Source organism: Pagrus pagrus, assembly GCF_965226575.1.
Source record: "Pagrus pagrus genome assembly, chromosome: 14".
NCBI classification, from domain to species: Eukaryota; Metazoa; Chordata; class Actinopteri; order Spariformes; family Sparidae; genus Pagrus; species Pagrus pagrus.
Window position 1 is genome coordinate 24,844,638 of NC_140198.1, and position 20,781 is coordinate 24,865,418.

The 20,781-nt window shown below is 43.0% G+C and overlaps 1 protein-coding gene across 1 annotated transcript in view; it reads right to left on the reverse strand.

The window, feature by feature from the left end:
* Positions 1-379: 379 nt before the first annotated feature.
* Positions 380-20,781, reverse strand: part of med13a (mediator complex subunit 13a) — a 75,166-nt gene continuing 54,764 nt past the window's right edge. Inside the window, exons 11-30 of the mRNA XM_084374192.1 lie at positions 19,539-19,569; positions 18,942-19,063; positions 18,545-18,635; positions 16,969-17,180; positions 15,629-15,825; positions 12,105-13,027; positions 11,126-11,293; positions 10,399-10,622; positions 9,906-10,095; positions 9,192-9,609; positions 8,590-8,821; positions 8,027-8,218; positions 6,966-7,189; positions 6,001-6,143; positions 5,720-5,878; positions 3,751-3,939; positions 3,039-3,181; positions 2,710-2,874; positions 1,807-1,907; positions 380-1,516 (exon numbers count right to left, since the gene is read on the reverse strand). Coding sequence (XP_084230318.1) covers positions 1,384-1,516; positions 1,807-1,907; positions 2,710-2,874; positions 3,039-3,181; positions 3,751-3,939; positions 5,720-5,878; positions 6,001-6,143; positions 6,966-7,189; positions 8,027-8,218; positions 8,590-8,821; positions 9,192-9,609; positions 9,906-10,095; positions 10,399-10,622; positions 11,126-11,293; positions 12,105-13,027; positions 15,629-15,825; positions 16,969-17,180; positions 18,545-18,635; positions 18,942-19,063; positions 19,539-19,569 — 4,257 coding nt within the window. The 3' untranslated portion in view covers positions 380-1,383. The remainder of the gene's footprint in view (positions 1,517-1,806; positions 1,908-2,709; positions 2,875-3,038; positions 3,182-3,750; positions 3,940-5,719; positions 5,879-6,000; positions 6,144-6,965; positions 7,190-8,026; positions 8,219-8,589; positions 8,822-9,191; positions 9,610-9,905; positions 10,096-10,398; positions 10,623-11,125; positions 11,294-12,104; positions 13,028-15,628; positions 15,826-16,968; positions 17,181-18,544; positions 18,636-18,941; positions 19,064-19,538; positions 19,570-20,781) is intronic.

The following is a 20,781-nucleotide window of genomic DNA, read 5'->3' on the forward strand; positions in this document are numbered from 1 at the left end:
GGCAGCCATCCATAGCTGGTTTAAGTTCATTTACACCACACATTTACTTTCACACAGAAGTAAAATGGGATTGGTCTAAATGTGTCTATAACCAATCAGAAGTGGTGCCAAAAGAGCCAGACCTCAGCCAATCAGAGTGAGGAGAGGTATAGTGAACTAAAGGGATGTGCTGAACAGGACACTGCATGTCTGCCGCTAAGACAAATGTTCTCACCTTCTAGCTCTCATTTTATTTCTCCACTATAAAAAAAAGGTCAAACCTGAGGTCAGCTACCTCCAAGAGATGCCAATAGTTCTCCTTCCACTCCACTATTGGTGTCCTTGTCCAATTGCACATCACAGTCCCCCTCCCCAAAGCAATAAACACAAGCACAGGAAAATAAGTTGACGCACTTTATTCCTAAAACAGAAGCCACACCACCAACTGCTGGCATGGCATTCATATATAATTATTTATATATATTGCCGTTTGGTTTTGTGTCTAAATGTGTGGTATAAAATACTATATACAACAATGTACCTCTTTATTTGAACACAGTGAAGTTCATTGCTGTACAAGTCCTCTGTAGCTACAGCTTTGCTGTAAGTCCTCCATGCTCAAAGGCATGGAACATAATTCTCCACTCTAATTCTTCTGTACATTGTGACAATACAAATATTTCTGTCTCCATTACAAAAAATAATACTCTAAAAGCAACCTACTGGGACTTTATTTAATTTTTATGGGATTTTTTTTCCTGGTTGTTTTTTTAATTAAGACGATTACATATATCTTAGACCAATTGCTTTAAAGCAGGAAGGTGATATAAACCTTCTCCATTTTTTATATATAAAAGAGGTTAAGAAATAAGACAAATTATACATTTAAAAACTTACAATAAATAAGATAGATGCAGGCATTTCATTTGGATACTATTTCATCCAAAGGAATAAAAAGGAATTTCAGGTCTTAAAACCAAAGATCCATTCTTGAGTTTTTTCCTCAATCAAATATGTCCCTTTTCTTCCAATAACTTTACAGATAGACTCGTCTCTCCAATACAGACTGGCCAGTGACTTTGCTGCCATGCTACATACCATGACAACCAATCTGTCATTCTCTCACGTTCATTCATTGCGATTCAACATCTTCTTTATTCCCTTGTCTCTATGTGCACGTCTCTGAATCACAGGGACAGGACTGTCTCCACCAGTAACAGCCACGGGGGGACAGGACCGTCTCAGCTTAGAACAGCCGTCTTATCCCATCTTGGTGCAGGATCCAGCTCCGTACTCTGGTCTGGTTCTTGCAGTTCTCTTCAGTCTTGATGAAACTCCCCTTCGGAGTTGCCACTTTCCTCTTCTGTGAAATGTTTCCCCGACACTTCCCTCTGTAATTGATGGTTACAACATGTTCATGATGAAGTTGTACATCTGGTTGAGCACCACAAAGTGAATGGGTAGACATGATCGTCGGTCCTGTGTAGCTGGGTCACACGTCAGCCAGGAGAGGGCGTTGTACTGCTCCAGCACAAATCTGTTCAGGCATACAAAAGAAATACAGGTTCTCTTTAATACGGAGATATAGGTTGACATACTGGGTTCCAAAACAAAAAAATAAACCTTTGTTTTTCAAAAATTTCCAGTCCAGTCTATAGTCATACAAAGCGCACACAAACAACTTAAATCTTAAAAACTACTTCGCTTTTGTATCCAAATAAACTTTTAATCCGCACATAAAAACAATCCCCTGTAAACACACTGAGCAGGGTTTCAATAGTAGTTTGTGCACTTGACTTGTGGTGGATGTGTTCTGGTGTTGTTTACCTGAGTACATCTGAGGTCTGATTGGAGTCGAGGGGGTGGGAGTGTTTGCTGTGCAGTAGTTCATCTGATTGCACTGAAGACACATGGAGGTGCAAAGAGGCCTGAGAGAGGGAGCACAGGGAAAGAGGTGGTTTCAATGGCATTATAATGAAGTTATGAACCTTTTATTACATCTCATCTAAATAATTATAGCTCTTTTCACAGAGCAGTGAGGGCAGCAGTGAGTCTGTAGCCAATTCCAGAAGTGAGGGATATGGTATTAAAGCTATGTAGTTTACTTGGATATACCATTTTTTGTTACAGACAATGGTTCAGTCAAAACAACACCACTTGCTTTGCTACAAAACATATTTGCATTAATGGCTTACATGTGAACTGCATTTTTAAAAGTTGCTGTTTTATGGGGAGTTGCATGCTGGACTATTTCTTGGCCAGGAGCAATGGTAAGCAGGTTTCCAGGCAATCAGCATAGACTTCAGGAAGTTACCGCACCCAGCCAAGAGATGGTCCATCATATGACCCCTCATAAAACCACATATGTGTCGTTATTACGATTCTGTTTTTATACAAATCAAACAAACAAGATATAAAATGCTAATTAATGAGCTTTTGGAGGTGCTGGTAGACAGACTAAGACTAAGACTCAATGTTTCCCCCATTTCCTGTCTTTTGTGCCAACCTAAGGTAATCAGATGCTGGCTGTAACTTTACATTTAACAGTGACATGAAATGGTACCTATGTTCCCCCAATACTGTCTCAAGGAAGTATATTTTCCAAAATGTCAAAAACAATTCCCCTAAGTTGTCTTGTTTAACCACGAAAAGAACACTTATTCCACTGTACACTTGTGTAAAAGGGCAGCACTTAAAAATTAAACATTTGAGAGCATTTAAGCCTGATACCTTGAGGAAGAGTGGACACTGGTTCTGAGCCTGCGGACAGGCTGACCAGAACCAGTCGGGTAGTGGGCCGGCTTTAGCCGTCGAGACAAAGTAGCCGAGGGCCAGAGGCTGCTGCAAGAGGTTAGGAACCTCTTCATGAGACTCCATCCGATCTGTACTCTGTCCCTGCAAGAAAGCACAAACTCAAGGTTAGCTTTGTTTATCACATGTACAATCAGACCATCTGATCCTGCTATATTCTGACTCATTTAGAGGAGAGGGAGACATGAGGTGTGACATCAAGGCTACTTTAATTACCATGACCTGTGTGCATGCAAATGTCGTCTCACCTTACTGCCATCACCTCCGTGGTGGTAATGAGAGCCAGGGGAGTGTACTGGTGAAGTGGTGGGCGAGATGTTGATGATGTCTGGGTCCACCAACTCGTTTTCCTGGTCCAGCAGGTCAAAGATCCCGATAGCGTCTGACCCATCTGAGGAGAGCGGGAGAATTACTCAACAGGTCTGGGGGTGATGGTAAGATTTCTTTGAACTGATTAGCTTCTGTGTCTCTGAAAAGCATCCAAAATCCTCTTCACAAAATTTCTTCCCCCTCTGATCTGTATGTTAATAGCCAAAATATGTTGGTTTAATTTTGTAGAAATAACTTGCAAAGCAAACATTTTAGAAAATATAATGTGGACCTTTTACCGTCAATGCTATTGTGTGGTTCATTTTGCTGTTTACTGAGTACTGGATGTATGTGACCATGCTTCAAGTTTTTGGCAACACGTATATTTGCACAAAGGAAATAAGCTTGAGAGTGCTGTAGATGCACAAAGAATGTAAGCACATACTAGTACAAAACAGAACCTTAATAGACGGGAAAAGTAAACAGGAAGGATTGGGATAAGAACAGTACAGATTAAAGGGGAAGATAGTAATTTCCCATCACATCTGTGACTTCGCTTTATGTCTAGAAAACAGGCTGAGCAACACTGAATTGAAAACACAAGAGCATCACAGCCAATGACTGCAAGATAGATGAAGGAGCACTACTGACCAGTGGTGGCGTTGAGAATGTCGATGTTGGGGTCGATGTTGGTGTAATTGGAGCTGGCCACTTGGACGAAAGCTGAGGTGGGGAAGACCAGGATGTGGGTGCAGGAGGTGTCCTGTGGGGTACTCAGCTGGGACGTCTGCATGTTTAAGGTGGTGCTGCGGCCAAACACAGAGCCTGTCGACACCGAGTCTAATGGGATTCACAGAGGAAGGAGAGAGGATCGATAAACAGCGAGGCTAAGAAGAACCAAACAAAATGTCGCTTTCTTTTTATTAGAGATGCACCAATTGATATTTTTCTTAGCGGATTCCAATTTATGATTTTTTAAAAGTCTGACCTGCCGATTCTGATTTTCTTTCTTTCTAAGAACTTTAATTCTAAACATTTGTACAACCTTTCTTTATGAAAAAAAAGTTGTATTTCATAATAAAACTTTTAATTAACTCTTACATTTTCTCCAAAACTTCACCAGGTTACAGGACCTTTTCTCACTGTCATTCAAACACATCTCAAAATAAAGTGCTCCAGGTTACTGGAAAAAACTTTTTAGTATTAATAAAATCCAACTTAAAAACAAAGTATATCCCACTATATCTAACAAGATGTAAACTATTGTGTTGAGTGGCCTGTTAGTGAAATTGTCTGAGTGAATTTATGTTCCCCCCGAAAAGCATTTACGCACTGTATACCGGTATATATGGAAGTCTTATTGTGAAAGGTAAAAACAGGAGGAGTGCGCACAGAATCTGATATATTCGACACTGATTGGCCAGTCACCAGTCATCGCTATCATGCTGAAAGATGATCAGTGCATCTCTACTTTTCATCTAGTATGGTTAGATCTTTTAACTCATCTCTGAGCAAATTCTGCATGTTTGAGCCAAGGGCATCATATTGCTCACAAAGGAATAATACAGTCTAACTTTGTAGCATTCAAACAACAACAGTGAACTGATGAATACTGACAACAAATAACTGAAATGTAACACCCTATCAGTTTATTCAAAACTGATTGTAATAGCAACAATTGCGCTAGGTTAGGTGGTGTAGCCCTTGTGATTTGCTCAGTTTCCCTCTACACAACTACTGATATCATGACATCTATTGAACTGTGTATCAGAAGTGAATTTTGAGCAAACAGAAGCATGGAGGACCAAGAAAAGACATATATATTTAAATGCCTCCACAAGGAGTGGAGACATTAGTGTTTTTGAGTTTATTAAGCAGAGATAAAAAAGTCCTCTCAGTGATTTTAACTGACTGAACATACTAATGAGAATGTTAATAATCTAGTAACATCTTCAACTGAGCTTAAAGTAACAGCTTTTGTCATTTAAAAGTGGGATTCGACTACAGTGTTCGAAATGAATGAAACTGCTGTTCAAACATTAATGTATTACTTACACAGTATTGATTGCATAATCTAATCTCACAGTGGTGAGTATCCACACATGTACATCATAATCAAAGAAACTGAATTTACAAGATCACACCCGTCAACAACTCTCCTATATTTAAATTCTGTTTCAGCGATGTAAACATCTGTGTATCTAAGGCTAACACTGCCTGATAATCTCTTTCAGCCTGAAGAGCTTTTAAGGAAGGAGATGTCCTCAGCCCAGCATCGCTCATCACAGTCCTGGTATGATGCACTGACAATCCCCCACTCGTTTCCCAAAATAAACCCATTGATCTGCCTCTCCATCACACCGCTTTGAGATCAATGGGCATCTGAGAGCTAGTGCTTTATGAGCGAAAGGTACATGATCTACCCTGCCATCAATCTGATGTGGACAAGGAGGGGACACGCATTGTGATATGCTGCTGCCATCCATCACGTCCTTTCAAACAGGCACACACACACACACACACCTCGGCGCTGCCTTTCTCAGCACGACTCAAATGAGAAGTGTGCGTTAAAACAGATAGTAAGTGTATTTATAATCTTTGTCATGTGCACACACTGTACCTGGCATGATGATAAAGGATCCCTGGGGCTCCATGGCAACCAAGCACACGCTGAGGATGCTGGGCGTATCTGAGGCCGAGATGCCACACATTCTGCACATCTCCTTCAGACGGCGACTCAGTGACTGGAGGTTTCTCCTGCTCAGCAGAATACTCCAGTCTGAACATCAAGAGAGCAGAGCAACGGGGATGAATGAACAAGTCATACACCGCTATCAAACACACTTGAACGCTCTTTTTTTTGGTCAGGAAAAAGCATTTAAGCACAACAGTCTTCCTTACCTTTTAACTCTCCGTGTCCTATCCTTCCCAGCCGACCAATCACCACCCTCCAGGGGACTGATGTCATTTGTACCAGTCCCAAGCACCAATCCCAAAGTTTCTGCAGGCCGAGCCGCCGAACGGAGCCCTTTTTCCTCCGTGCCCTACGGAACACACATTGACACACGTCAGAAACACTTTTCAACGTATTCTGGACAAAGACTTAAAGAGGTGTTGCTGAACAGAGTTCGAACAGAGTTCGCAGTTATAAGTAATCAAGGAGACCGATAACCAATATTTGAAACTGATATACATTCACAGTAAAACGAAAATTTTAGTGTCAATATTCAGAATTTCTAGTGATGGAATGTAACAACGCACAATTTACTCAAGCACTGTACTTAAGTACAATATTGAGGTACTTGTACTTTACAAACCTAAAACTTTAGTTACTAGTTACTTTGCAGATTCGGATTACACATAGTCGATAGGCCATTACTCATGATGTGTAACTATTCGATAGTGTTGTGGGGGGGACATTGAGTGAGAACAGAGGGACTACAGACAGAGAGATGGCTGCATCAGAGCTAAAGTAATGCATTTAAACAGCTAGAATGACATAATTAATGCAATAATATCACAGTGTTGATATCGAGCAGACACGTTGGTGACCGCTTCAGTGCACCCTTTGTAAAGTTAGACATCTGTATTGCAGCCACGAATGAATGAATACAGGATATTCACAGAGAAAAATGAATCAGTCCAAAATGTGGAGGATAATAGCGAGTCCCAGTGTGAGTGTTATGGTGTTCAGAATGCAATAACCCAGATTGTTAAAATTAAATAAAAGCATAGTGTCACAGCTAATACATTATTTCCCTGAGTTGTGTCACACCTGTTATGTGGCATTTAGTGATTCCTCGAGATGTAAATTAACACTGTAAAGCTGCTTGGTTTAAATAACGTGCAGATGTTGGTAGTCCTACCTGTTGGGTACATCTATGTTGATGATGCAGGTCTCCAGGAGTTCCCCATACAGGTCAGTGCACGTAGCCAAGAGCCAGCGTTGGTCGTGGGACAGACAGTATCCCACAAACAGCACGTTGTATTTCTGCGACGCCTCCCCGAATGTCTCCCCGAGCTCCGTCTGCTTGTCCTTTACCGGCGCTAGGATGAACGGAGGTGTATACAGACGCAAACACTCCGGCCTCTGCAGATTGGAAGGTGAAGAGGAAAAAGGATTTAGGATAAATGTTCAGCCCTTCTACGCTAAGGGATACAACTTTGACATGCTCCACATATGTAAATGTTGTGTACGCATGATTGGCTGCTGGTATTTCGCAGCCATGTGAAATCCTTTCTTTCAATCCTAATTTCTGCTGAGTTCACATTTAGGGTATCCTCATAACGAAATACTGTCCCTTGTGTCACTCCAATTGTTCCATCCATATCCGAGTTCTACCAGCGAGGCAGCTCAAGGTTTGCCAGTGTGTTAAAGGGAAAAGGTAGCAATGGCTGCAAGGAAGTCAACTGAATTAGGTCCTGATCTAAAGCGCCCCTTTGTCTAAACCTGGAGTCGAGATCCCATTATGGAGGTCTCAGGGAGCTAGCCAAGCAGATAATGGAAAGAAAACTCTGGACCAGCAGAGGGTTACAAGTTCCTTTGGTCCTGTTCCAGCAGAAAAAAACTACAAGGATGGTTAGGACTAAGAACTCTATATCTCATTGCCTTCTTTCTTTTCAGTGGCAGACTGAACACAGACGAGGCAAAAGGCTGGGTCAAATCAGGTCAGGTTCATGTCTGGCGGGAGAGCTCAAAGCAACTAAAATGTTGCTGCTCAGGCCACAGTGTCAGCTTCTGTCTGCTCGCCTATCGATCAGAGGACAACACTAGCATGTTGCTAACACACACAGCAGACAGAGCGCTGCTACTGATCAGCTAGAGAGCTAAACTGCAACTGCAAAGCAGCACAACACCTTTACAGTGGGGTTATGTCAAAGTAACAACAGTGCAAACTGCTCCATCTTGGCCATGCGTTGCATTTACCTCTGGGCTCTTCAGTGCTGTGTCGATGGCCAACCCGGGGCCGAAGCCCGTCAGTGACTTGACATTGGTGGAGGTGGGCAGTGGCCGTCTGCACTGAGCAAAGACAGAGAAGGCTAGAGACTTGAGGTGCTGGGCGTAGATATGACGGTCTTCACCTCGCACTGGCTGAAGCAGGTACTGGCAGGGGACAATCTGAGGAAATAGACACAAGTTGTTAGACAAAGGAAACTTAACTATAACACTCTCCCACAATGCTCTGACAAAAAAGTTCGGAAAACTTTAGTCCAACTTTTCAATGAGGACACTGGGTAAGAGAAGTATTGCTCTTGTACTGCGTTACATTGTTAGGGAGTTTCTTTTTTTCTGGTCACTCTGCAAGTGTGAATAATTTATTGCTACTGATGATGGAAAAGACAGCTACGATGCAATTGGGTGCAATCTGTTAACCTTAAGGAGTAACTGACACACTAACATTGAATTTTCTCTTATGCAGCTACCTTCATGATAATGAAATACAATACGGTCAGCAATTAAAATGTGGCTCTCCTGGGAACTCCACTTACCTGTACAGATATAGAATTGCGGATGTGTGGGGGCAGTAACTGAAGCATCTCAAGGTAGCAGCGTAGCAAACCCAGCGTCCACACACTGGAGTGGGCTGGCACCGGCCCCGGGCCGCCGTCGGCCTCCTCGTAGCTAAAGGGGTCCACGATGTAAACAACGATGGCAGGTGGATACGTGATGGCATGGGACTCCCCGTCCGTGGGCACGCCTACCTTCTCTCGTTCCAAAGTGCTGAGGAAGGCAAAAGAAGATCACAAACACAGTATTATACAACCATTTATGTCTTCGGGTCAGTTCTTAGTTTTTTTCCACAGCTTCTGAATGGCTAAGTCATATTCACACTGCTGAGAAACAAAGCCTAGCAACCTCATTGCTAAAATTAAAGAACTAAGATATATATTTAGCCTTGCAGAAGATAAAGTGTTGCTTATGGATTTACTGTTTTATTGCCTTTCATAGAAGGAATGACCTATACGCATATACAATACAAGAAGTATGTAAAATACAGATGAACAAAGCTTGTTGTGATGTACAAAACTGATCAAAAACATTCTGCTTTTTCTGAGCTGATGGTGTGCATGCTTTGTGTGTCCTGAAGTACCTTTCAGGAGGCTCTGTGGGCCCCTGGGCCTGGCTGCTGGAGTTGTCCCCTGAGGTGCCAGTATTCTGGGTACCAGCCTGCTGTCCCAGCTGTCCACTCTGGGGGCCCCCTCCCTGGCCCTGGCTGCCCATGTTCCCAAAGGGAGGGAAAGAGGTGGGTTTGGCAGAAGGCATCCCGCTGCCAGGCTGGCCTGAGGATGTCACCAGGCTGTTGGATGACGCAGAGCCATTTGCGGACCCACTGTTGCTGCTGCCGTTGTTGGAAGCGGAGGAGCCTGCAGCGTTCACTGAGCCCTGCTGGCCCACTGAGCTGGAGGCAGAGCTAGAGAGTTGTGTGGATGATGACTGGCTAGACGAGGGCGGGGGAGTGGGCTGTGTGAGGAGGGAACTGTCCAATGGCTGTGATGCGAGGTACGGAGCTAAAAGCAGAAAGTATTGGACTTTTATTAATTAACATCATATGAGAAAAATACATATAAAGAAAAATAAAAAGACACTCAATTTATTACATTTTCAACTTCACCTCCTCCTACACTCATTTCAAGCTCTCTTTCAAGCAGCCAAGGCTGTCTAGCTAGCCTTTTTCATAACTAAAGCAAGTGGTGTTGAAGGTGGAAACTTAGCAACAAAGAACTGACTGAGGCGAGCACTGAGCGAGAGAAAACCCAGGCACCATGAAGAATCAAAAATGCAGCCGGCTATAAAAGACACTTACCGAGGTTGTGGCGGCACACTTGTGCATAGAGTTTGAGCTTAGTGAAGGCGTCGCTGTTGCCGCTGGCAGCCTTGAGGAACCAGTCGCTGACTGGCTGATCCACCAGGTTTTTTGCTCCATTTCCACCGACGAGGACTATGCCGTCGGGGTAGCCTTTAGAAATGGGCCGGTGCTGACCAAGTCGACATGACTGTAGGGAAACAGATACAAGCACAGTGGCAAAAACGATGAGTGTGTAAACTGGTACACTGATGTCATTTTAAGAAAAATTAACTAATGTAGGCTTGAGTGTAGCTGCAGTGCTTTTTTCATCATTGATCATGTCAACAACAAAATATTGTTACACGCGTCCAAAAGAAAGTGATTATTCTATCAGGATTAAGTCTTAGATAATTATTCTATTTGCATAATTACCTGCCAAACTCGAGGTGAAGAGAAGAGAGTGTTACATTTGGATAGTGCTAACGCTTAAGTGTTTTATCAGATTCTCTACCTCGTAGACAGCTGTGAGGTCTCGGAAGAAGCTCTTGGCACCGCTGAGCAGGGCCTCGTTGTCAGGACAAACCACCAGGTACCCGATGTCCCGCTGGGAGCCAAAGGGATCCAGCAACAGTTTTTCCCAGTAGGGCAGACCAAACGGAGACAGCACCACAAAGTCGTACTCATAACCCACCAGGAAGGTGGGAATGGGCAGGGGCTCCGGGGACTCGTCGGTGCCTGTGGGAGCGAAGTGGAAGGAGGAGGAGAAGGAGGAGGAGGGGTACACCAGGTGTGGAAGGAGGCAGAAAGAAAGAAATACCAGTGAGCGAGTGTTGTTAACAGGTAAGGTGTCAGCCAGCCTCCCTCCTCCTTCTGCCCTCCACTGTGCATCAGAATGTGAGGTCACCAAACTATCTGACAGCTCCTCCCAACAGAGCTGACATCTGGACCACAGCAGAGGGACCACACTGCTTATTGATCTGACATCAGCCAGAGTTTTTCTACCCCGAGACACACACATCCCAAATGTCACACACACCAACACCAAATGTTGATATCACCCATACAGTCCTGGATTGGACCATCAGTTTGGAAGGTTTTCATGAATCACACTCTTGGCAGAATAGTCTGACACCTCCATCATATATATATATAGTGATTTTAACTAGATGGTAAAGCAAAGCATAAGTCACTACTGTGTATCAAGTGAATAACCTTCCCCAGATTGTCCCCAGCTTTACCGTAAGAGCCCCGTCCAGCCATCTTGTGGAACTGCTGCCAGGTGAGGGGACCCTGAACGCCCCACGACCTCACCGTCCTCTTCTTCTGGATTGCATCCTGGAGTAAAGGCTGGAGGGATAACAGCACCCGCAGCACGTCCTGAGAGCACAGCGCACTCACGTCCACTGCTGGAGAACAGAGGAGTAAAGGGGAAGCTACAGATGAATCACAACGTCAGAATCTCAACGCTCACACAGTTTACAATAATCTCTTTTAGTCCTACATTTAGTTATGGTTATCTGTAAATATCTAGATGTAACTTTTGGACTTTTGGACGTATACCAGTTTGACTTAAAACTAATTCTGTTTCTGATGAAGTGAAAGTGAAAATATAAATTGGATATATTACTACAAAGTTACAAAAATTATTCGGGGGTCATTTTTATGACCCCTATGTTAGTAGTATTACTGTTAATTTTACCATGTTCTCCACAGTAAAAAAAGAAAAGAAAAGAAAATCTCAACTGTGGTCTTGAAAATATAAATTGGATATATCACTCCAAAGTTTACCAAAATGACTGATTTTTTTAAACTACAGCATCAAAAAACTGTTTAACACTGGAATTGGAGATATGTACTTAATAAGACTGATGGTGTAACAAATGCAGTTTCATCTGTTTGAAGAATATTCTCGAAAAGGGACAATATCTCAAAACAAAACAATCTCAGGTAGACTATTAGCACCACAAAAACAAAATGTTTCAAAACAATTTCTGCAAACATTTAGCCACATGAACCTTGATAAATACACTTTTTTCTAATTTGGCTTTGCTTTCGTGGTGAAGAAGTGTTTTAGATGAATGATTATTTGCAGACGGCCTCTTTCAACTATTCTGTGTTTAAATAAAAACAGGCCAAAAACTGCAGATGCCAAAAATAAACAAATAAAGAGTTTGGTGTCCACACACTAAAAACAATCTAGAATGCCATATTTCTCACCGTTTTGTTTGGCCCAGTGGTGCAAGCAGGTGCTCTTAACCAGCGCCTCGTCCACTTTGCCACCTGACATGTTGTCCATGAACTGTCTGCCATGCTCCAGCGCCATGTAGCAGTCGCTGTGGTAGTCCCTCTCCTCCACCCTGACACAAGGTGGTACTGGAGCCCCACTTGGCCCCCGTGTCACTATGTCATGCTCCAGGGTTGAAATGGGTGAAAAAGGGTTGGTACACTGGTCCTGCAGGAGGAGAATGATCTCATCTGGTACACGGTCGCCCCTTCCGACTCCTGTTCTCTCCAGCGAGGAGAGCCGCAGCTCCTCAAAGCGCTTTTCTGCCTCTCGGCTGACGTCCGAGCCGCGGCCGATGATATCCAGCTCGTCCTCCAGGAAGAGGCCCGAGCCGTTGCCGTAACGCCGGTTGACCACGGCGCTGAAGCCGCAGCTGCAGGTTTCCTGGGCCTCGCTGACTGGGTCGCTCAGGTAAACGCCCACATCAGCTCCTTTAATGTTCATGTTACATACACAGATGCAGCAGCTGTCAAAGTTGCAGTCCTTGAAGAGGTTCATGACTGACTCAGAGAGGATGAGGGTGACGTAGAGGCTGTGGGCCTCAGGGATGGAGGGGACGGTGGCCGGCTCGACTGAGTTGAGCGGTCGGCAGGTGGAGGGGGTGGATGCTGGAGAGTACAGGTCCGAGTTCTCGTATTTGAGTGAGCCCTGGACGCTGGCGGGGCCTCGAGGTGTGCGTGGAGTGCGTGGTGTACGTGGGGTGGGTGCAGAGAAACGTGGGGTGGCAGGTGACGGCAGGATACCTGTGCCACTGTTACTTGGTGGAGCACTGTTTGACATGAAGGGTGTGTGAGTCTGAGGGGTGTAGGTCTGGCTGTAGTCCTGGTCCATAGTGCTTCCCACACTGGGGATGTTACTGAGGGCAGGAAGAGAAAAAGACAAGAATTAGTAAAGGCTAATTAATGATTACTTTCCCTGTTGATTAATCTGTTGATTATATTCTCAATTAGTTTTTTGGTCTATAAAATGTCAGAAAATGGTGTAAAATGCTGATTAGTGTTTTCCAAAGCCCAAGATGACGTCCTTAAACATCTTGTTTTATCTACAACACAAAGATATTCAGTTCACTGTCAGAAAAGAAAAGAAACCAAAAATCATACACATTAAAGAAGCTGGAAATGAGAGATTTCTAACTTTTTTTCTCTTCAAAGATTACTCAAACTGATTAATCGATTAAGAAAATAGTTGGCAATTAACTTAATAGTTGACTAATTGATATTTAATACATGTGTCTGACAGTGAAGCCAGGGAGAATCGGTGGTTGTTTTGAGTATTTCTGTGTTGTCCAACACGAAATGATTCCTATCAGACAATGAAAAAGAGTAACTATTGTAATGTCAGCTTCCAATGTCAACATTGTTAATTTACCACATTCTTCACAGTAAAAGAAAAGGGAAAGAAAAGCTCAACTGTGGTCTTGATTTACTGTACATATAAATGAGGCATGAAAAGAACACACACTCCCTGCACTAGTACACAGCACATCCTGGTGTTCTTTTTAAAAACCAAAGCAGCAATGTTCACCACATTGCTTCAAATAACAATATACTGTTATCCAACTGTCTCACTATATTTGAGAAGAGAGTTCGCGTAATAAGGCAGTAGGGCACGACCACATTCACAACAAAAGGAATGCAGAATGGGTTTAAACTGCACACATGTTTACACATGAGAGAACAAGAATGCAGGATGGAGAGAGAACGAGAAATGGGTAGCAAAGAGAAGCAGCAGGAGAGAGAAAGACATTCAATAAACATTTCAATGAGTGGCCCTCTGAGGTAAGGTTTATTTTTGGGCTGGCAAGCAACAGTGAGGAGGGGGGGGGGGGGGGAGTGAGTATGAGAGAGAGACGGAGGGAGGGTGAGCACATCATGTCCCGAGCTGTATGTGGGGAACAACTTCTGGCACGGACCCATTAGGAGGAAGTCCCTGCACAGCTCTCCCTCTCTCTGCTGCAGCCAGGGCACGTTCAAGATAGGACGCAGACGAGAGGGCAACGCAAACACAACATTTGTAGATCTTTAGCATGACTTCTTGGACACTGGCCAAGCTTAGTCGAGTGCAGACACTGCTCCCTCCCCTGCAAAGTCCACCTTAACCGGGCTTAACACTCCAATTACACACTTAATAAAAAAAGAACGTAATGAGCCCTACTCATATTAAAACTATTTAAAATGAGAGCACCTTTGTTGCTTGTTCTGCTCTACATTTCCTGTCATGCTCCAGTGTACTCTAAAAAAATCTTAATAATCATCAGGCAGAAGTATAGCCCCACAGTTGCAATTAGCTCTGCTGCAGAAAGATTTAATTCCTTCCTATGCAAAAGTCAGTCAACATTTCCAGCTCAGCCCTGAACCTGCTGGATAAACTGCAAGCTGACACTTCACTTCTCTGTTATTAAGCCACACATCACTCCTTTCTTATGAGCCGAAACATTTTCCAATCACAACCATACCTGAGGAAATGATCGGGCATTTGCTCCAGGCCAGTTTATTAGCCCACAGCGTTTGTGTTCTTTGTGTAAAATTGAATGATTTGCAGTGCAATAAAATTCAGCCAAACACGCTAAGTGAGGCTGACATTGTTAAAAGCTGAAATAAGAAGTGCATCATGGTGAAAGTTTCTGCTCAGAGCAGCAAGATTAGATATAGATCAGTGAACCCTTCAAGTTTGGTGAGCCTGCCAGATTTCATGTCCCCGGGTCAATGCAACACATGGGTATAATAAATTTAAGCCCACACAAATGTAATAAAGCTTGCCTGCTCTGATTACAAAAAAAATCACAGAATCAATAGAACAAAACACGGTTTGTGTTAGGACTTCGCCGATAAGAGATCCCCGTGCGTGTGTGTGTGGAGAGTAGCAGAGGTGTAGCTGTGAGTCCTTCAGAGGAACAGTGACAGATATGCTAGAGACTCCACGCTGCTATGAGCAGTGAGGTGGCATGGAGCCGCTGTGGGGGCCCATCTCACCACTCCAGTGATAATCCTCATCTTCAACCAAGAAGGCATTTTACACTCATTTCCCTGCTCCGCCTGAGGCAGCCATGCATGAGAAATTGAGCAGCCTGCTATGGGGGTGTCCATGGGAGAGACCAGAGGATGTGCGGCCAGAGAGGGAGCACAGTAGCAGTGTACGCTTCCCTGCACACAAAATGCAAACCAAGCAGCACAGCCTTGGCATTTCTTCAGCGGGTTTAGATTAGAATGCCTCAGTAACCGTCACGATAAATTATGAACAATCTTTGAAACAAGTTAGATAAAAATTATTCAGAAATAAGGCATGTAGAGTGTCAGCGAGACCCGGCACTGACACCACTGGAATCACTTGATGTGCTTCTGTTAAGCGGATGATTTTACAGATTGCATTTTTACTGCCTATCCACAGTTATATCACATTTAAGATCTCAGCAGTGTAATAACAGCAACCCCCACACACTAGCACTACAGCAGCATACCTGTCCTTGTTGAGGAAGGTCATGACAGGCACAGGGTTGAGCATCTCTCTGCCCATGGTCCAGCTCGGTCGGTAGATGCAATCCTCTGGTATTTTGATAGGTTGGAGACACTGGCTGGGCAATGCCTTCAGAGGAGCGAACATGGAGCAGCCTACGAACGCCTGGCACAGCTCCGGCTTGTACACGAATGAATAGTCCTACAAGATGGACAGAAAATAAGGGAGAAGAAAACAGTTAGAGCATAGGGAAACACGCCAAATTCCAACCTCAGAATGAAAAACAAAATATACAAAAGATAAATCAAGGCATTGCTGGCTAACACTTAGCAACCTTACATGCCTACAAACAAAACATCTGTGGAAGCTTCATCTTAGTATCTCCAATTAGACTACTCATACCTGACACAGAGTGCAAACTTAACATTTCCATGCGTTAGAAAATAAATAATGATGTGTGCAATTAGGCCCTACAGTAACTACAGTAGTTGCACAATACTGTTGCAGAAATGCCAGAAACTACACTACTGTCATTTTTAAACATGTTTTGCGATGACATAATGATAATATAATAGCATAATAATGCAAATACTCTCTTTTGATTCTTAAGATTTAAGACACTGGAGTTGTAATTTGAAACAAATATTAAAACACATTTAATACATAATTTTTAGAAATAATAAAAAACAATCAGAGCACCAAAACCATAAATGAAATCAATTCTTGTGCTCTGTTAAAAAAATTGCATGTAAACACAATGGACAGCACAATATGTACAATAAATCGGTGACATAATAATCTTGACAGGCCTGCCTGTGATGACACCATCTGCTCATTAGGATATTTCAAAGTGCTGGCAATTTATTAAAAGTCAGTTAAAAATACCAAATTAGCTGTTAACTGTTCCTGTTTACAACTTAGACACGTGACGATTCTTAGGCAAGTTCTGGATTTATGATGAGCGTATTTTTTCAATTATATTTTTTATGGATTTACTGTATGGATATTTATTCACTATGACATCAGAGATAATGATATCCTTAGAAAGTGTAAGTCACACTGAATCTAAAAATGTGTGTGTCCTAGTTGAAACCTCAGAGGTAAAAAAATCCCCAAACCTCATATTACCTCAGGACTGTATTCCTAATCTGAAGGGCAGCTTCTGATCGAGTGGCTGGCCAGTTGCCTCAAAACGAGCATGGCGGAGAACATATATCCACCAACCATCATTCACTTTGACTTATAACATCTCCTAGTTCTGGCGGTAAATTCAACCTAATGGTTTGGTCAGTCAGTAATTGACGCTGCAATGATCCACGACAGATTTACTGAGTCTCAACCCACCTTGATCTCAGATGGCTTGGGGCTGCAGAAGCTCTCCTCCACCTCAATCTTGAAGTGTCCTCCCAGAGACGAAGTGCCGTCCAGCGTGGTCATGCCAGCGTTGGCCTCCATGCTGCCGTAGTCCTTGTTGCACATGTTCATAGGTGAGTAGCCCATGATGTGCTGCTCTAGGGAGGGAGGCGTGGGAAACATTTGGTGCAGGTCTGCTGAGCCTGCGGGAGAGAGAAACAAGAGGACATCAGAATATGACTCGGATTATAATGTGTGTGAGGAGGAACGAGTGCAATAGGGATGTCAAGTCTACTCCAGCACTTTTGCACTTATCATACAGCTTGCACTGCTAAATGTGCTGATAATGAGACCAGATTAATTGTATTTTGTTTACAATGTTTTAATTGCCCACAGCACTTTGAGACACAAATTCAAACAATCTCTTAAGATAACAATTATGTGAACATGTGGACAACATTATATGGTAAGATGGGTAATTCTAAGCCGTTGGAACTCTGTTAGAGCTTCTGTCAAGATGCTTGCCGATGTATGTTTTCTTGCTCGGCAACCAAATATGACAAGCAGCTGTCTTTACAGGCAGCTACCGTGTAAACACAAAACAGATGAATACTTATTAGATAAGCTTTAAGTCTAACAGGCATCTCGCCCACGGCTGATGAAATGTTTACATAGTTTGTCACAGTTCAATTGGCATGTGCGTTCACATTTTTTTCTTTATATATTAGCGAGAAAATGTACGGCTGTTTATGCAAAGTTGAGAGGTGGGTAAAAGCAGAGGTGCCTTCTTTTTATAGTAATTTTCATAAGCTGATTCTACTCTACACTAGAGTGACTGGTTTCCCGGTGAAGACATCTATGTATATCTCTTTCCAAAGATAGGCAGAGGATGCAGGGAATATTCAAGGACACACAACATTTTTGTAATGGAGAGATTATTCAATGGGGCCTAACAGACACATTTCAAAGTAAATGGGCAGAGGCTGAGACTGTACAGTGTCTGTTCATGAAACTAAAGAAAAATGGTTGATCTGAGACCAATTTGCTTTAGAGTAATATATTAAGTATTCTAAAATTCTCTTTTGTCTTTTAGTCTCATGCCTTAGAATATAAGAATGACTTAATGAGTAAAAATGTCACAGAATACACTGTGTGGTACTGCTGTGTTCAAGCCAACAATTTGTAAACTGTCAGTTGCAGCCTGAACACTCATGTACCGTGAAATTTACAACCATATCCACCACCACTAGGTGGCCAAGCCAAGGGTGAGCATCAAAGATGCTTGAGTAGTAAAAGCCTTTATTTTAATTAAAGGATTTAAAGGATATGCTGCCATTTCACTTTGCTGAAATTGTGAGCAGGGGGAATACTACATTTAAAAGTGAATTGACTTCTGGCAAAATCTCAGTGTACCATTCTTAATTTTCAAGGGACTGGCACGGATGACGAATCGGATTCTAGATCAACACTTGGGGTAAATCCATCCTTGCAGTTTAAGGTGACACGGCACATCAGTGTTCAGGGAAGAGAGAGAGACATCAGTGTAGACGGATGCAGAGATACATACTAATGCATGACACAGGGTCCAAAGTAGATGGCTTTGGTTCCTTGCCGCCAAATTTCTCGTCCGTTCCATTCACCGGTCGCCTGGAGCCAGGCTGTGGACAAAAAAGAGAAGTATTTTAGTACATGATCATTTTGGTAACTCAAAATCTGTTAATAATAATACCACTCTAAATTTATTCCTGTCATATTTCTCACACCCGAGGGCCTGCGAGTCAGTATCATACATGACATTTTCTTAACTGCAGTGGGTGGTGAGAACTGTCAGCAGTGAAGACACTGCTCTGGCACAAAAATGCCAGTGGAAACACACACACTCTCACACACACACAAATACATCACCAGCCCAGGCTGGGTGTAATTAGATATTCATTGCAGTGTGAGCCAAGGTCTCTACTAACCGCCAGATCATCCTCGTCCGAGTTGAAGAGGTTGTCCAGGTCGTTGATGGACACCACCAGATCTGTCTCGTGGATCAGGCTGGTCGAGGCCATGCGGTTGTGAGCAGCTGCCCGCTGAGCATCTACACAAACAAATATACTTATTATACTAAAATATCTTTGTTTTTACTTCTTGTCCACGTGTACATTTTAAGTGCTTGAGAACTCAATGGAAGGCAAAAATCTTAATTCGAGCTATGATTGTTTATGCAAACTGGCTACCTGGATTGGCTTCAATTTACTTTCCAACCACTCATTTCAGGAGGGAGATTTTCTTCTAAAATCAATAATTGAAATGCTTGTGGCATGACGAATCTGATGTAAGAGATTTAAATGAAAAATAACTGAGAAAGAATGTTCCTTATTTTGTGAATGAATGTAGTTTCTATTAATAAAACGTTGGAAAGACTCAATTGAAAGTAGCAGACAAGTTTTATTTGGTATGCTGATTGAACACAGTCTAGGTTTCCTGAGGTTGGCAGTTTGGCTATATGTGTTTATGTGACAGCAGCCAAGTCAGAGAAAACCATGGGAGTAGGTATTAGAGAGGCTCCTTACCATCTGAAGGACCTGCTCCTCCATCTTCACCCTGTGAGGAAAAAGAAAGACGGGATGGTTAGGAGGAGGGGGCGAAAAAAGCCACATGCCAATAGAACCAGACAGATCGATCAAACAGAGAATATTTGATCAAACAAAGCAAAGTGGAGTCCAGACAGACAAATTGTTTATAAAAACATGACACCAGTCCCATGTCGATGAAGCTTTGTCTTGTACTTAATGAGGGCCTGCAGCTGAGCAGAGTCTGTTTCATTACTGTGTTAACATGTGAGTGTTTGAAATCCTTTGAGTCCATAACTGTGATTAAGAACGATACAAAGAAATCTGACTGGACCAGAGTTAGGATACATCACAAAGCAGAATATGGAAATAAACAAATACTAACATGTGTCATCGAGCAGCCAGACTGACTTACTGAGGGGGGTCCATTCTCGAATCGAGGCAAAAATAATAACAACAATAATAGTAATAAAAAAAAAAGAGAGAAAATAGGAAGAACAGAGAAAATGGACTGCTTGCCTCTGCTGTGGCAAATGAGATTTCCAGAGTGGATCAGAGTGAAATCATGATCCAAGGAATGGCCTCTTAGGCTCCCACCCAGACATCAATATGTGGGAGGGCCAGCCTTCTGTCTGTGTGTGTGTGTGTGTGTGTGTGTGTGTGTCTGTGTGTGTGTGTGTGCTCTTATGGCGGGTTGTGTGTACACTATGTGCTGAGACAGTTCTAGCTGGGAAACAGGAATGTTATGTCCTAGCCATTGATTTCATTACGCTCCAGGGCTTTTCTCTGAGTAACGCAGGCTTTAATCTGTCTCCCTTTAAAAGGACCAATCCACAGCAGAGCACTACATCTGCACCAAGGCCACAATCTATAGGTGCTAATGATGCTTTGCCCCTTTTTATAACCTGGCCTTGGGTGGGAATGTGTGTATGTCTTGAGTCTTTACATATTGCAAAAGCTTGTTCAGCTACAAGCGTGCCTGCTTCAAACCATCCCATCATCTTTTTTCCTCCATCTCACTCCATCTCAGAAGACTCAGACATAGGCGCACCACTTCTCTGTAATGGTATGTTGATCAGATGATGGTGCTTTACAGCATGTGTCACACATGGCCTGCAGGGAGGTCAATAACTCTCCAGTTTGAAGATTTCATAGAGTAATCGCTGGAGATGCTCATATACAGTTCACAGTAGGTCTCTGCATTCTATACTGAGCCACCAGTAAGTGGTTAAATACTCTGAAC